The sequence below is a fragment of the Protopterus annectens genome, chromosome 5.part1 (genome assembly GCF_019279795.1).
Source record: "Protopterus annectens isolate FY-2018-M chromosome 5.part1, PAN1.0, whole genome shotgun sequence".
In the NCBI taxonomy this organism is placed as follows: Eukaryota; Metazoa; Chordata; order Ceratodontiformes; family Protopteridae; genus Protopterus; species Protopterus annectens.
The window spans coordinates 448971883-448989905 of NC_056736.1; the positions used below are offsets into that span (position 1 = coordinate 448971883).

Consider the following 18023-nt stretch of genomic DNA (forward strand, 5'->3'; position numbering starts at 1 on the left):
AACTGAAGAACCTCTTGCTGTGATGCAACAATGCTAACCACTGCAAAGCCTGTACCATTTTCAATACCATTTTGTGTATAACTGTTTCTAAAGGTAACAGCAAGTGCCACCTCAGTTCCGAACCCATTAGTTCACTTGACCTTGTAATCCCTTCATATGATGTTCATCATGCATACAGCTGCAGTCATAACAGATGGGTTCTCCTGCCGTCAGGCGGGTCCTCGGTCTGCCGAATTCCAAAGTCTAGGTCCGGCGTCGGTTGTCGTCGCTTCTTCCCTGACGTCAGTGCGACAGGGGTATAAAGGAACCAGCCAACGCCATTTTCTTCAGTCTTTCTTGCCGCGCGGTGCCCGAAGCAGAAGCAGTTTGCAAGTGCCGGTCGGCCAGCTCCTGAAATTACGAAAATTTTGAAACCAAAGTCGTCTTGAAAGCTAAGTACCCCGTTGGGGAAACTTTTCTTGCCTCAGACCGATGTCAGACAAAGTTAATAATTGTATTTCTTGTGGGAAGCAAATACCGCATAAGGATTTCCATTCCCTCTGTATACCTTGTTTAGGCCCAGACCACGACGTCTCGGTCTGTCGCTTTTGTGCTACATTCAACAAACGCACCATTAAGCGTCGGGCGGAGTTCGCCCAGCATTATTTTGGAAAAACTTTTAACTATATTATGTCGTCGGATACTCCGACTCCAGTTTTGTCTAAAAACGCAAAGATAAGGACCGACACATGAGGTCCACGGCCTCTACCGACACCACGCCAAAACCGACTACACGTGGTCCGGTTCTCAGCGAGGTGCCTACGCAGCCCCTGCCTACCGACGACACTTCTTTGGCGGTGTCTCCTGTGCCCGAGGTTGCAGGCTCCTCTGCCCACACCCCGACTACAGATACCGAGGCCACTCTTGGCGTTGAACCTCAAAATGTGGACAGGTCTACCTCCACTCAGTGTCTTCAGACCTTTCTCTTCTTTCTCCAAGGCTTTCACTAAGTCTAAAGCAGCCATGCACTCTGAGACAAGCTACACAGGGCCCATCTCCAGGCCCCATGCCTAAAAAACAGATGCTTAAAATGGCTGAGGATTTAATTACTCTTATCAGGGGTTCTCAACCCCCACCGGACAAAAGGCCCAGAGTGGAGGAAGAAATCCCCCTCCTCTGATCAGGGCTGCATTATTTCAGAGCACTCTGATGATCAGGAACATTCTTACTCCCCTTTTGAAGACTCTGATGCGGAGGAGTCCATTCCTTCTGTATCCCCCCCCCCCCCCAGAGGATTATTCATTTGGGGAAACTTTGCATACCTTAAGGGAACACTTCCACTGGGAAGGCCAAGATTATTCAGATTCCAAGAAAAGGCTTAGGGAATTTCTCTTGCTACCTCAGCACAGGCCTCTGGCTATGCCTCCTGTCTTGGACATCCTAGATGATGTTTACTCGGAGGCCTGCCTTAACCCGGACTCTCTGCCTCCAGCCCCGGTTAAGCCTGACAGGTATTTACAGGGTTCCTGACTCTCACCAATTTCTATACAAAAGCCATGCTGCTGACCCAGAAACCATATCAGAGGGCCCCAAGGGAGTTAAGGCCTCCACTGCTAAAAATCCATTACCTTCCGAGAGAGATTCCAGATCCTTAGAAAGGTGGGGGAAAAAGGTATATACCTCGGCTACCTTAACCATGAGGGCCTTAAACTGTCAGTTCCATATGCTAAAATACCAACAGTTTTTGTTGTCACAATTGAAAAGTAAAATGTCACAACCTGAGCAACCAGACTTGAAGGAGTTGCAGGATTTGATGCATAGTGCAGAACAAGTGGGTAAGCATACCTTACAATATGGTTTTGATGCTCTAGAGGCCTCATGTAGAGCTGCTGTTACAGGATCAGTCATACGTATACATGCCTGGCTCAAGGAACAAGCCTTGCCTGATCATGTCAAAGCTAAATTACTAGATGCCCCTCTTCAAAAGGATGTATTATTTGGTGCTAATGCTGAGGAGGTATTAAGGAAAATGGAGGAAAAGGCTAAATCAATGCAAACTGTGAAAGATTTTCTACAGGTACAACCCGCACGTTTCAGTAGAAATTGGCCTTCCAAAAATTGGTCCTTTCCTGCCACGGACAGACCCCAAAGAGGCAGATACAGGCGCCCGAGGGGCAGAGGACAATCCCAAGGATCGTTTAGAGGCAGACAATGGCAAGCTCCTACACAAAGAGGTGGTGAGGATAACTCGCAATCATTCAGAAAGCAAACCCAATGACTTCCCCTTTGCATGCCAAGCAAGACTCAAATGGCAGCCCCCTTAGGAGGAAAGCTGGCATTATTTTCAAAAAATTGGCATATTGTCACAAAAGACAAATGGATCCTGGACATTATAAACAGAGGCTACAGATTCCATTTTCACACCCTTCCAAAAATGAGAGGCATGCCAAACCTGCCACACAATCAAAGGGCAGAGGCACAAAGGCAAATTACAGATCTCATAGACATGAAAGCTATTCAAGAGGTACCTACGCACGAACAAGGTCAAGGTTTTTATTTGAGGCTATTTCTGGTACCAAGGAAGGGAAAACATTGGAGACCTATTTTGGACCTATCCATCCTAAACACATTTCTACTCGTACCAAAATTCAAGATGCTCACTCTACAGCAACTTCTTCCCATGCTGGGCAAGGAGTCTTGGCTGGTAACATTGGACCTCAAGGAGGCATACCTGCATGTCCCAATCAGACAAAATTGCAGAAGGTACCTCAGATTTCTTGCAGGTTCAACCCATTATCAATTCTCTGCATTGCCCTTTGGCTTATCTACTGCACCCAGAGTATTCACGAAATGCCTGGCATCAGTAATTGCCTACTGCAGACTTAAAGGGATACAGATATACCCCTATTTGGAAGACTGCCTGATCCAAGTGGACAGCAAGCACATTCTTCTGAAACATCTGGCTTATGTAATGTTGTTGAACTCTCTGGGATACACAGTCAACAAAAAGAAATCAAGGCTAATACCCTCTCGGAAGATAATTTTCCTGGGTGCCAGTTTGGACACAAACACCCAGATGGCCTACCTCACGCCAGAGAAGCAGGGGCAACTAACTCAATTCTTCAGAGCACTAGCAAATTGCACCAGGCTGACTGCAAGAAAAATCCTGCAGGCTCTGGGATTTATGGCATCTTGCATCGTACTAATCCCATGTGCAAAGCTGCATATGAGGAAACTTCAATGGTACCTGAAAAACATATGGTCTCAACACAGCCACAGTTTGGAAACAATAATACCACTAATTCCATGTCTGCAAAAGGAATTTTTGTGGTGGGCTCAAGCATGCCAAACAAACACAGGTCTTCCATTCAGCAAGCCTCAAGCAAATCAAGTCATCACAACAGACGCCTCGGACTACGCCTGGGGGGCGCACATGACAGATCGGTGCATTCAGGGCAAATGGTCCCAAAAAGAAAAGCACCTTCACATCAATCAAAAGGAAATGCTAGCAGTAATAAATGCAATTATAGCTTTCAAGGACCTTCTGCAACCAGGTCAACTATTGATAAGAACGGACAACACCACAGTTATGTGGTACATAAACAAACAGGGAGGAACACATTCATACCCCCTATGCAGACTGGCCATGTCACTTTGGAACATGGTCATGGACTTACAAATGGAACTACAAGCACAGTACTTGCCAGGCAAGGAAAACACGCTGGCAGACAACCTAAGCAGGAATGACAGATCCACACGAATGGAAATTGCATCCAACCGTTTTTACAGAAATAATCCAAGAATGGGGAAGGCCAGACATAGATCTCTTTGCCTCCCACAAAAATCACCAATTGACAAAATTCTGCTCAAGGATTTTCCATCCAAAGGCCTGGAGAGTGGACGCTCTCTCTTTCAGTTGGACATCAATGACAGTTTATGCCTTCCCACCTCTTCCTCTGCTGCCCAAAGTTCTATTGAAAACCAGAGCAGACAGACCAAAGATGATTCTCATTGCTCCGGACTGGCCAAGGCAACACTGGTACCCACTCCTGAGGAGCCTGACGCATTCCCCACCATGGACCCTGCCTCTAATGCCTCTTCTTCTGACTCAGCACAGCTTCAAAACTCTTCACAGCCAGCTAAAAACACTCAATCTAGCCGCATGGAAGATTCCTTAGCACCACAACAGACCCTACACTCCAAGGAGGTGCAGGATGTCATTTTGGAGGCCAGAAGGCCGTCAACTAGAAAAGCTTACTCCGCAAAATGGAAACGGTTTTGTGTCTGGAATGAGAAAAAGGGCCAGGATCCTGGAAAACTGAATTTACCTCAAATACTACAGTATTTAGCTGAGCTACTAAGCAATGGACTTTCATTCTCCTCCATCAAAATCCATGCCTCAGCCATTTCTGCAGAATACAACACTGATCCACCCTTATTCTCTCACCCTCTCAAGACAGTTCCTCAGAGGGGCTAAGAATCTAAGACCCCCAAGGAAACAACCATTACCTGCTTGGGATCTCAATTTCATTCTGGAAAAACTGACCTTGCCTCCCTTTGAGCCAGATGCCTTATCAGATTTGCAATATTTATCCTGGAAAACAGCTTTCCTTCTGGCTATTACCTCAGCTCGTAGAGTTTCAGAACTACAAGCTCTCATGGCTGTGCAGCCATTTATCATCTTCCATCAGGACAGAGTTTCCTTACGAACCAACCCGTCCTTTATGCCTAAGTTGGTATCCAGGGTAGCTTTGAATCAGGCCATACACCTACCTTTTATCCTAATCCTCAAAACAAAGGGGAGAGATTACTACATTCCTTGGACATCCACAGACAACTACGTTATTATCTGGACAGAACAAAACCTTTCAGAAAATCAGAACAGCTCTTTGTGTCCTATGCTGTAGGAGCTCAGGGGAAGCCAATTTCAAAACAGACAATCTCAAAATGGATAGCCCACTGCATACGCTTTTGCTATTCCTTTCATGGCAAAACTGTACCTACAGGCATCAGATCTCACTCCACAAGGGCCACAGCTACCTCTGCAGCTTTCCTCAGAGGAGTTCCTACCAAAGATATTTTGGAAGCAGCCACTTGGAGTTCTGTGCATACCTTCTCCAAGCACTACCACCTACCACTATACTCCAAAACTAGAACAGGCTTTGCCACTGAAGTCTTGCAGGGCATCCTGGCTGCTCCTAGTTACACCTAGTTCCTACCACCCCTTTCTTAGCTTTGGGATTCTACCCATCTGTTATGACTGCAGCTGTATGCACGATGAACATAGTACAATTTTGTACCTACCATAAATGTAGATGTTCGAGTGCTAATACAGCTGCAGTCCAGGTTTCCCTCCCTCCTTCCCCTCTTGGGACAAGCCTGTAAGCTAACACATCCTCATACAACCTGATTGGGGTATTCATTTATGATGTATTTGCTTGCAACTACTGTATTTTGATTATATTGCACTGCATTATTACACAAATTTATGTATTGCCTGCCTTCTGGGGGCACCTGACATCTGGGGCAAGAAAAACTGAAGAAAATGGCGTCGGCTGGTTCCTTTATACCCCTGTTGCACTGACGTCAGGGAAGAAGCGACGACAACCGACGCCGGACCTAGACTTTGGAATTCGGCCGACCGAGGACCCGCCTGACGGCAGGAGAACCCATCTGTTATGACTGCAGCTGTATTAGCACTCAAACATCTACATTTATGGTAGGTACAAAACTGTACTTTATACTTTGTTGCTGAAATCTGTCATACCTGAGCTTGGTACATCATCCTGCTACACAGAGTGCAGATTGAGGACTGGCATTTATTAAGAGTTTTATCCCTAGTTTCTTGCCCCTTCTCTCACAATACTTGGAATGCAGTATGTACCTTTTAAACATTGCAACTTTTTCTTGAATGGAGTGAGGAAGTTTGACAGTTGGATGTATTCTGTACTTGCTTGCTGAGCAACTTCCTTCAGAAATGGTCCTTAATTGTGATTTCAACTATATGAGGGATATCTACATCAACCTTTAACTTGTGGCTAAAGTGCTAATTTTTTTGTCACAGAATGAAACAGTTTAGAGCCACTTGTGGTTGAGTTTCTTTTTTTTTTCAATGCAGACATTACGTCCTTTGGTATTGCAACACTGTTTTTATCCCATGTGGTTCAGTCAAACTAAACACTTGTCAAATAATTTTCCAGAACACAGTAGTGCATCAAAGAAGCTTTCTTAAGTAACTTAAGGGTGTGTTAGTCGGGTAGTATTTTTTTTAGGACAACTGTTTTTTTGAGTAGTCATTCTTAATAAGTAACGAATGGTTAGCAAGGGATATGTAGTCAAGAAGGTCAAAGTAATGAGTGCACGGCTACATAATCAGGAAGGCATAAGTAGTTTGGTTTTACCATGGTTACTTTTGTCAAAAGAATGTGGGGTGAGCTGTTTTTTGACCTTGTGATGCCACATTATGCTTGAGAAGGTTCTTTTTAAGCTAAAATTTGGAGTTCTAGCATATTCGCTTCTACTGGACAGTACAACATTGATTATGATAGCTCTCAGGATCCTGAGGCATTGTTTGCTGTAGCAGTTTTAGTGACTTTTTTCAGTCTTTCCCTGCCCTGTGGTCTGGTGCATTTTACTGTTGGAAAAAGTAGGTCTGCATGTGTTTTCAAGTTGCAAAAAAATTACCACTTAGTTATCTACTTATGGAACATGTTAGGTTTACTTTGTCAGATTTTGATCCACTTTCCATACCCTGGAAGGATTGTTTTTTTTTTTTTTTTTACCTTGTGAAGCTTTTAGACTTAGTCCTGCATTTTATAGTATTGGTTTTAACAGGTTTGTTTCTTGGCTTCTTATTTTGATTATGCAGTGTTCTTCTGATTTTACTTGTCAGAATTTTAAATTTGCAGTTGATCTAGACATATGTATGTGGTTGAGGTAATGATGTGATGTTGGAGAGTTGTCAGTATTGCTGACTGACTTTTAGTGTAGAGCCATCCGGTGATGGTAGGATTGCAAGAGTGTAATGGCTTTTAAGAGTTATGATATCCTCAGACTTAAGCAGCAGTACTTTGCTAAGTTTGCTTTTGAAGTAGTTGGAAGGATGGTACCTCTATGGAAGCAGAAGTGAACTGAAAAAGAGGCTGTAGTGTTGCCATCGAATTTTATGCTGTACTAACTATGGATACTTTTTTTATACTATTAAGTCCTTTATTAGTCTTTTTTATGTTGCATTCTTTGGAAATATGTTGTGAAATTTCCTTCCTTGGTAGAACTTCTCCTGTGACTTTTTTTTTTTTTTTTTTTTTTTTTTTTTACTTCAGGTTCTCTGATTCAGCCTTTAACGTGTCCTTGGAGAAAGTAAGTTTTGGGGAGCAAAGAACAGAGCAAGATATTCAGCTTTTTCTGGTCCCTCTTGAAATTGAATTGAAAAACAGTTCTGTCAACACCGAGAAGTTATGTCCTGTAATCCAGACAAACCCAGGAGTAACTGCACTACATGCATATGCCAGTTGGATACGAGAGGTCTGCAAATCACAAAATGAAGTTGAGGGTAAGGGTCTGTGATTTTGATTTCAGAAAGCGGTTTTGAAACTGGTGAGTAGGTTTGTTTATCTGTAAAATGAAACGGCAGAATTTTGAGCATGCAAAAAATGAACTTGGGTGTCAATATTTAGAAGCAGCAGAACCTTTCATTTCGTACAGTTTTAAAGTTTCCGTATTTATTGGTGTGGAGACTCATTTGCTTGTGTATTCTGCTTTTGAGGTACTTTACAGTAATAAATAGTACTGAACTTAATGATCCACATGTAATTTGGATTATGACTTTTTCGTGTTTGGGGCTTTTTACCTTTGGTTTCAGTGAGATGTTCAACTAAAGGATTTTTATACAGAACTAAAAGTAAACAATGGGAAGCTCACCACAGGTAATCAATCTTCAGGCGGAACTTTTTCAGCTGTCCGATTCCGACCCTTTACAGTGTAGTCTGTATTTGTTAGCCTTGTGCTTGGATGTGTTGGTCTCCTCCTGTGGCATCCAGGCTAGCAAAATGATCTTCGTGTTTCACTGTTGCGGTCATTACATTTGGGTAATCTGCTGGCAGGTTGCTCTGTCGGCCTGAATAACAAAGTCTTGGGTCCTGCGTCTGTTGCTGTCTCCTCTTCCATGACGTCAGGTCGTCAGGGGTATAAAACATGCAGACAATGCCATTTTATTCAGTCTTTCTTGCCGCGTGGTGCCCAAAGCAGAAGCAGTTCGCAAGTGCCGGTCGGCCGACTCCTGAAATTTTCGTATTCGAGTTTCAGATCGAGATTACAGAAGTCTTCAAACTAAAGCGAAGTACCCCACTGGGAAATTTTTTTCTTGCTCCTTACCGATGTCAGTAAAAGTTAATAATTGCATTACTTATGGGAAGCAAATACCTCATAAGAATTTTCATTTGTACTGTATTCCTTGCCTAGGCCCAGATCACAACGTTCCTGCTGTCGGTTTTGTGCTAGATTTAACCAACACATTATTAAACGTCTGTATATTTTTGCTTCTAAATATTTTGGTGCAAGATTTCATTATCCTGAAATATCGTCTGTTAGCAATCAGACTACCGGAGTTCATATAAAACGCAAAGAAAAAGACAGTGACAGACGTCGAGGTCCAAAACAGATGAAGCTTCTAAGCCAGTCGCCGGTCCGCCGGTACTCAGTGAGGCACCTTCGCAGCCCCTGATACCCACTACTTTTGAGTCGCAGGCCTCTACCGAGTCCCATTCGGAGTCCGGTTTGCCGCAAGATTCTCACAGTATTGAACTCGTGGATGTCTCTCCCTTGGATGGATCCAGAGCCGCTGAGCAGGTACCGGCTTCTGAGGGGGTTTTCAGGCCTCAACATTTTTATATTAAACAGACGCCAGCAACAAAAACAAGGTCAAAAACAACTTCTATGTCTAAAAAAGCGACGCATGAGCCACGTGCTGAGGCCCCTATGCCTAAAAAACAGATGTTCAAAATGGCTGAGGATTTAATTACCTTGATCAAGGGTTCCCAACCCCCCCCCCTTGCTAAGAGGCCTAGGCAAGGCACTGATTATGAATCTTCAGATCAGGTTTCCATTTCTTCTGAATCCTCTTCTGATCAGGAATTTTCTATTCCACCCTATGAGGATTCTGATGCAGAGGAATCCATCCCATCTGCATCCCCTCCTGAGGATTACTTTTTTGGAGAAACCTTGCATACTTTAAGGGAACATTTTCACTGGGAGTGTCAGGATTTCTCTGAATCAAAAAAGAGGCTTAGGGATTTCTTCCTTCTTCCTCAGCATAGGCCTTTGGCAATAACCTTCTGTACTGTGCTAGACATTGTTGATGTGTTCTCAGAATCAAGCATGGCTCCAGATTCCCTGCCTCCGGCTCCTAGTAAGCCAGACAGATATTACAGGGATGTTCTTCGTGTTTCACTGTTGCAGTCATTACATTTGGGTAATCCTGCTGGCAGGTTGCCCTCAGTCTGCCTGAATTCCAAAGTCCTGGGTCCTGCGTCGGCTGCTGTCACACCCTCCCTGACGTTAGGTCGTCAGGGGTATAAAAGATGCGGCTGAAGCCATTTTCTTTAGTCTTTCTTGCCGCGCGGTGCCCGAAGCAGAAGCAGTTTGCAAGTGCCGGTCGGCCGACTCCTGAGATTTTCGTGTTTGAATTTCAGATCCGAAGTCTTTAATAAAGCTAAGTACCCCGTTGGGGAAACTTTTTTCTTGCTCCAGGCCGGTCAGAAAAAGTTAATAATTGTATTTCTTGTGGAAAGAAAATACCTCATAAGGACTTTCAGTCTTACTCTATTCCTTGCCTAGACCCTGATCACAACGTTTCTGGTTGTCGGTTTTGTGCTAGATTTAACCAACGCACTATTAAGCGTCGGTATGATCTTGCTTTAAACTATTTTGGACCCCGGTTTAATTATCCAGAAATGTCATCGGATAGCCATCCGACTACCGGAGTTCACAAAAAACGCAAATAAAAGGAGAGAGATAGACAACCAAGGCCCAATACTGACGACGTAGCTTCTCCTAAGCCAGTCGCCGGTTCTCAGTGAGACGCTTTCACAGCCCCTGACGCCCGCTACTTGAGAGTCGCAGGCCGCTACCGACTCCCACGTGGAGTTGGCCATGCTGCTGGAAACTCAAGGTATTGGAGCCTTGGATACTGTTCCTTCAGATGGGTCCGGAGCCGCTGAGCAAGCACTGGCTTTTGACGGTGTATTCAGACCTAAACATCTTTACATTAAACCAACCTCAGCTTCAAAGGCAAAGACTAAAGCACCTTCCAAAGCAAAGAAACTCAAGAGCCAAGTGGACAGGCCTCTATGCCAAAAAAACAGATGCTCAAAATGGCTGAAGACTTAATTACCTTGATCAGGGGTTCCCATCCCCCTCCTGGTAAGAGGCCTAGGCAAGAGACTGACTATGAATCTTCAGATCAGGTTTCTATTTCTTCTGATTCCTCCTCTGATCAGGAATATTCTCTTCCACCCCATGAGGATTCTGATGCTGAAGAATTTATACCTTCAGCTTCTCCTCCAGAGGACTGTTCTTTTGGGGAAACCTTGCATACCATGAGGGAGCATTTCCACTGGGAGAGCCAAGATTTTTCAGAATCTAAAAAGAGGCTCCGGGATTTCCTTTTACTTCCTCAACACAGGCCACTAGCCATTCCTCCTGTGTTAGATATTGTAGATGTGTGTTCGAAGTCTAGTCTTACCCCTGACTCTCTACCTCCAGCTCCTGTTAAGCCTGACCGATATTACAGGGTTCCTGACTCTACTAAATTCCTTTTTAAAAACCCTGCTGCAGACCCAGAAACTATTTCACAGGGTCCCAAAGGAGTTAAGGCTTCCGCTGCAAAAAACCCTACCCCCTCTGACAGAGACTCTAGGGCACTTTATAGATGGGGAAAAAAGGTTTACACATCTGCTACCTTGGCTATAATGGCCTTAAACTGTCAGTTTCAAATGCTCAAATATCAGCAGCATGTCATGGCATTGCTTAAACAGAAAATGTTCTTAAACTTTGAATGTGCAGAAAACAAGAAAATGCAGGATTTATTGCATGCAGCTGAACAAGTTGGAAAGCATATTTTGCAGTGTGGTTTTGATTCTTTGGAGGCCTCCTGCAGGGCCGCAGTTACGGGTTCTGTAATTAGGAGTCATGCTTAGTTAAAGGAACAAAATCTGCCTGATCATGTCAAAGTTAAATTATTAGATGCACCTTTACAGCATGATACTTTGGTGCTAAGGCAGAGGAGGTGTTAAAGAAAATGGAGGACAAAACTAAATCTATGCAAACTGTCAAAGATTTTTTACAAGTACAGCCACCTAGGTTTAGTAGGCACTGGCCTACCAAGAATTGGTCCTTTCCCCTGTCAGACAGACCTCAAAGGGGCAGATCCAGACACCCTAGAGGCAGACCCCAGGCGCAAGGTTCCTATAGGTCAAAGCAATGGGGTGCTTCTACCGCCAAAGTTGGAGAAGACAAATCACAACCATACAGGAAACGGTCCCAATGACTTCCCCCTGCATGCACCAAGCACTTATCTCCTGACAGCACCCTTAGGGGGAAAATTAGCACTTTTTTTCTCAAAATTGGCACATTATAACCCAGGACAAGTGGGTTCTAAATATCGTGTTACAAGGGTACAGGTTCCATTTCCCTACCCTGCCAAAGGCAAACGGCTGGCCAGATCTGCCAAAAAAATCAATGGGCAGAGGCACAAAGACAAGTCTCATCCTTCATGGACATGCGGGCCATTCAACAAGTACCAGAACAAGAGCAGGGGCAAGGATTTTACTGAAGACTGTTCCTGGTACCCAGAAAGGACAAGACCTGGAGACCAATACTGGACCTATCTATTCTAAACACATTCCTGCATATACCAAAATTCAAGAGGATGACTTTGCAGCAGCTTCTGCCCATGATGGGCAAGAACGCTTGTCTGGTGACTCTAGACCTAAAAGAGGCATACCTGCATGTCCCAATCAGACAATTATGCAGAAGATACCTCTGATTCAAGGCTGGCTCAATGCATTACCAATTCTCTGCACTGCCCTTTGGCTTATCTACTGCGCCCAGGGTCTTTACAAAGTGCCTGGCACCAGTAATTGCAGTCTGCAGACAAAGAGGAATACAAATATATCTTTACTTGGACGACTGTCTAATTCAAGCAGAGAACAAGAACATTTTTCTACGGCATCTGGCGTTTGTGAAAAAACTTCTAACATGCCTAGGGTGCACAGTCAACAAAAATAAATCAAAACTAGTACCCTCTCAAGAGATAATATTCCTTGGTGCAAGCTTAAATACAACTGCCCATATGGCTTATCTGTCGCCAGACAAAGGCAACTGACTGCCTATTTCAAAATGTTGGCAACAAAGGCCCAGTTATCTGCAAGAAGAATTCTGCAGGCTTTGGGCTTCATGGCATCCTGCATCCTACTAATTCCATATGCAAGACTGCATATGAGGAAATTTCAGTGGTACCTAAAAAGTGTTTTGACTCAACATTGCCACAGCCTGGAAACAATGATTACTCTCATTCCCTGCCTACAACAGGACTTCCAATGGTGGGCAAAGGCTTGTCACCAAAACAAGGGACAGCCATTCACATTACCCCCAGCCAGGCAGACACTAACAGCAGATGCATCAGATTATGCCTGGGGAGCCCACATGGTAGGAAGATGCATTCATGGCACATGATCCGCAACCCAAATGCATCTACATATCAATCAAAAAGATATGCTAGCTGTTCAGAATGCCCTGACAGCCTTCAAGGACCTACTTCATCCGGGACAACTACTGATAAAGACAGACAACACCACGGTCATGTGGTATATAAACAAGCAGAGGGGGCACACATTCTTATCCCCTTTGCAGACTAGCCATGACTTTGTGGGACACAGCATTAGCTTACCAAGTACATCTGCAGGCACAATTCCTGCCAGGAAGGAAAAATACTCTGGCAGACGAACTAAGCAGACATTTCATGGATCCCCACGAGTGGCAGCTGGATCCAGAAGTCTTCAGCATGATAACAAGGAAATGGGGATGCCCGGACATAGATCTATTTGCCTCCCCTCACAACTACCAACTAAAAAGATTCTGCACAAGGACTTATCACAGACAAGCATGGAAAGTGGACGCCCTATCAGTATATGCTTTTCCCCCACTGCCTCTCCTCCCCAAGGTACTCCTAAAGGTCAGACAGGAGAAGCCAAAAATGATACTGTTTGCCCCAGACTGGCCCCGCCAGTTCTGGTTTCCAATCCTAAAGAACTTGTCTCAATGCCCAGCTTGGACCTTGCCTCAAATACCTCATCTACTGTCCCAGCAAAACAATCAGATCCTGCACAGCCAACTCAGGACTTTAAACCTGGCAGCATGGCGAATAATGTGGTCATACAAAACACACCTCTCAGTACAGCAGTGATGGATGTCATTTTGGAGGCCAGAAGGCCTAGTACTAGAAAATCTTATGCTGGAAAATGGAAGAGATTCTCTGCTTGGAACCAGGCATAAGGAACTGATACAGCTGTGCCAAATATTCCTCAGATTTTGCAATACTTAACTGAGATGCTGGACAAAGGCTTATCTTTTTCATGTATTAAAATTCATGCCTCTGCCATTTCGGCTCATTACAATACAGAGCCACCAATCTTTTCTCATCCCTTATTAAAACAGTACCTCAGAGGAGCCAAAAATTTAAGGCCTCCAAGGAGATCACCAATGCCTGCATGGGACCTCAACTGTGTCTTGGAAAAACTCACCCTGCCTCCTTTTGAGCCAGCTGCTACTGCTGATATAAAGTTTTTATCTTGGAAAACAGCTCTGCTCCTAGCAATAACTTCTGCAAGACCTGTTTCACAGCTACAGGCACTCATGGCTGTGGAACCTTTTATCATTTTTTATCCAGACAGGGTGTCTCTGAGGACAAACCCAACATTTATGCCTAAGGTGATGTCCAGTGTGGCTCTTAACCAAACTGTTCATCTCCCAACTTTTTATCCGAATCCACAGAACAAGGGGGAGAGAATTCTGCATTCTTTGGACGTACACAGCTTAGATTCTACTTGGACAGAACCAAAGATTTCAGAAAGAGCAATTACTACTGGCATATGCTGCAGGATCACAAGGAAAGGCTATCTCAAAGTAGACTATTTCAAAGTGGATAGGCCACTGCATTCGTTTCTGCTATTTACACCATGGCAAGCCAGTGCCTAAGGGCATTAGGCCACATTCAACCAGAGCTGCAGCCACTTCAGCAGCCTTTCTCAGGGGAGTACCAACCAAGGACATTTTAGAGGCTGCTACTTTGAGTTCAGTGCACACCTTTACAAAGCACTATCATCTGCCACTCTACTCTAAATCCAGGGCAGGCTTTGCCACTGCATTTCTGCAGGGCCTCATAGCCGCTCCTAATGCTGTTTAGCTCCAGCCTCCCATCCATAGCTTTGGTACTCTACCCAAATGTAATGACTGCAACAGTAAAACACGAAGAACATAGTACAATTGTGAACACTTACCATAAATGTTGTTCGAGTGTATTCACTGTTGCAGTCCAGGTTACCCACCCGCCATCCCCCTTTTCTTCTGATGGAACCTATCTTTCCTTCTCTTGATTTATACAACCTATGTGGTATATTTGCTTGTAGATGAGGGTAAAGCTTAGATTGGTGCATGTATTTATACATATATAAATTCCGGCTACCCTTTTAGGGGGCACTTGACATCTGGGGCAAGAAAAACTAAAGAAAATGGCGTTGGCCGCATCTTATACCCCTGACGACCTGACATCAGGGAGGGGGTGACAGCAGCCGACGCAGGACCCAGGACTTTGGAATTCAGACTGACTGAGGGCAACCTGCCAGCAGGATTACCCAAATGTAATGACTGCAACAGTGAATACACTTGAACATCTACATTTATGGTAAGTGTACACAACTGTACTTTCCGGACTCCCACAAATTTTTCAAAAATCCTGCTGCTGACCCTGAAACTATTTTTCAGTGTCCCAGAGGTGTAAAGACCTCTACAGCCAAAAATCCTACCCCTTCTGACAGAGATTCCAGGACGCTGGATAGATGGGGTAAGAAGGTTTATACTTCTGCTACCTTGGCAATCAGGGCTTTAAACTGCCAGTTTCATATGCTTAAATATCAACCGCATGTTATGGGCTTAATGAAACAGAAATTATGTTGATTTTTGATTGTGTGGAAAATAGTTACAGGAATTATTGCATTCAGCAGAACAGGTTGGAAAGCATACTTTGCAATGTGGTTTTGATTCCTTGGAGGCCTCTTGTAGGGCCGCCGTTACTGGATCTGTGATTAGAAGGCATGCTTGGCTCAAGGAGCGAAATCTGCCTGATCATGTTAAGCTAAATTGTTGGATGCCCTTTTGCAGCATGATATCTTTGGCAATAAGGCAGAAAAGATTTTAAGGAAAATGGAAGACAAAGCTAAATCTATGCAGACTGTAAAAGATTTCTTGCAAGTGCAGCCACCCAGGTTCAGTAGGCACTGGCCTGCTAGAAATTGGTCCTTTCCTGTGTCCAACAGAGCCACTCAGTTCAAATGCAGGTGCTCAAAAGGCTCCCGATACCATTCACAGGGTTCTTGCAGGTCAAAGCAATGGGGTGCCTCTACCTCCAAATCTGGAGGAAACAAAGCACAACCCTACAGTATGCAGTCTCAATGACTTTTCCTCTACCATCACCAAGCACTTATCTTTTGGCAGCCCCCTTGGGGGGAAAACTAGCACTTCATGCTCAAAATTGGCAGTTAATTACCCAGGACAAGTCAGTATTAAACATAGTATCCCAGGGGTACAAATTTCATTTCCATACTTTGCCAATTCCAAACGGATGGCAGGATCTGCCACAAAACCAGTGGGCAGAGGCCCAGAAACAAGGCAGGTCCCTCATAGATATGGGGGATATTCAACCGGTACCAGAAAAGGAAAAAGGACAAGGTTTTTATTCAAGACTTTTCCTGGTACCCAGAAAAGGCAATTCATGGCGTCCAATACTGGAATTATTGATTTTGAACACGTTCCTGGACATTCCAAAATTCAAAATGCTGACTTTACAACAGCTACTGCCTATGCTAGGCAGGAATGCTTGGTTAGTAACTCTAGACTTAAAAGGGGCATACCTGCATATCCCAATAAGGGAATTGTGCAGAAGATACCTCTGCTTCAAAGCAGGTTTTTTGCATTACAATTCTCTGCACTGCCCTTTGGCGTATCTACGGCGCCCAGGGTCTTTACAAAATGCCTGGCACAAGTAATTGCATTCTGCAGATAAAGAAGCATTCAAATTTATCTTTATCTGGACGATTGTCTCATTCAACCAGAGGACAAGGACACTCTTTCAACATCTGGCGTTTGTAAAAAGGCTTCTAGCATGCCCAGGGTACACCATAAACGAAAATAAACCACAACTGGTACCCTCACAAATAATTACATTCCTGGGTGCAAGCTTGAATACAACTGTCCAGATCGCTTACCTCGCGCCAGACAAACAAAGGCAACTGACAACATACTTGAAACAACTGGCAACAAAAATCCAGTTATCTGCAAGGCAAATTCTGCAGGGTTTGGGGTTCATGGCATTTTGCATTATACTAATTCCATATGCGAGACTGCATATGAGGAAACTTCAGTGGTACCTAAAATGTTTATGGAGTCAACATCGTCACAGCCTTGAAACGATTCCTCTCATTCCCTGCCTACAACAAGAGTTCCTTTGGTCGGCAGAGATGTCTCCAGAGCAAGGGACTGTCATTCACTCTACCCCCTGCCACCCAAACCCTAACTGCAGATGCATCAGGTTATGCTTGGGGGACCCACCTGGCAGGGAGATGCATTCAGGGCAAATGGAGCCCAAACCAAATGCATCTGCATATCAACCAGAAAGAGATGCTAGCTGTTCAGAATGCTCTGACAGCCTTCAAGGACTTACTTCATCCAGGACAGCTACTGATAAAGACGGACAACACCACAGTTGTGGTACATAAACAAGCAGGGGGGTACACATTCCTACCCCCTTTGCTGACTAGCCATGGCTTTGCGGAACACAGCCTTGACTTACCAAATAAATCTTCAAGCTCAGTTCCTGCCAGGAAAGCAAAATACTTTGGCAGACAACCTAAGCAGAAATCTTATGGACCTGCACGAATGGAAACTGGATCCACAAATCTTCAGCATGTTAACACAGAAATGGGTGAGCCCAGACATAGATCTGTTTGCCTCTCCCCAAAATTATCAGTTGGACAAATTCTGCACAAGAACTCATCACAAAAAAGCATGGAAAGTGGATGCTTTACCCTTCAGTTGGAAAAACCTATCAGTCTATGCCTTTCCCCCTCTGCCTGTACTCTCCAATGTCTTACTGAAGTCAGACAGGAAAAACCAAAAATGATCCTAATTGCTCCGGACTGACCCTGCCAGCACTATTACCCACTTCTATGGGTAATGTCTCGCCTTCCTCCATGGTACTTGCTTCAAATAACTCATCTACTGTCTCAGCAGAACTGTCAAATTCTGCACACTCAACTCCAAACTATGAATCTTGCAGCATGGCTAATCAACTAACTATTCAAACAACACCTCTCAGTAAATCTGTGATGGATGTCATTTTGGAAGCCAGAAAGCCTAGTACTAGAAAATCTTATGCTGATAAATGGAAGAGATTCTGTGCTTGGAACCATGCACAAGGAACAGACTCAGCAAAGCCCAATATTCCTCAGATTTTACAATATTTGACTGAGATGCTTGACAAGGGCCTATCTTTTTCTTCAGTAAAAATCCATGCATCTGCCATCTTGGCTTATTACAACAGAGCCTCCCCTCTTTGCTCATTCTCTGCTTAAACAGCATCTTAGAGGGGCCACACATTTAAGGCCTCCCAGAAGAGCACCAACTCCTGCATGGGACCCCAATTTTGTGCTGGAAAAACTCACCCTGTCTCCTTTTGAACCAGCGACCACTGCGGATATGAAATTTTTATCTTT

The 18023-nt window shown here is 44.3% G+C and overlaps 1 protein-coding gene across 1 annotated transcript in view; it reads left to right on the top strand.

Moving 5' to 3' along the window:
- NUP98 (nucleoporin 98 and 96 precursor) overlaps positions 1-18023 on the top strand; it is a 1998548-nt gene that overhangs the window by 1555003 nt on the left and 425522 nt on the right. Inside the window, exon 19 of the mRNA XM_044072823.1 lies at positions 7302-7531. Coding sequence (XP_043928758.1) covers positions 7302-7531 — 230 coding nt within the window. The remainder of the gene's footprint in view (positions 1-7301; positions 7532-18023) is intronic.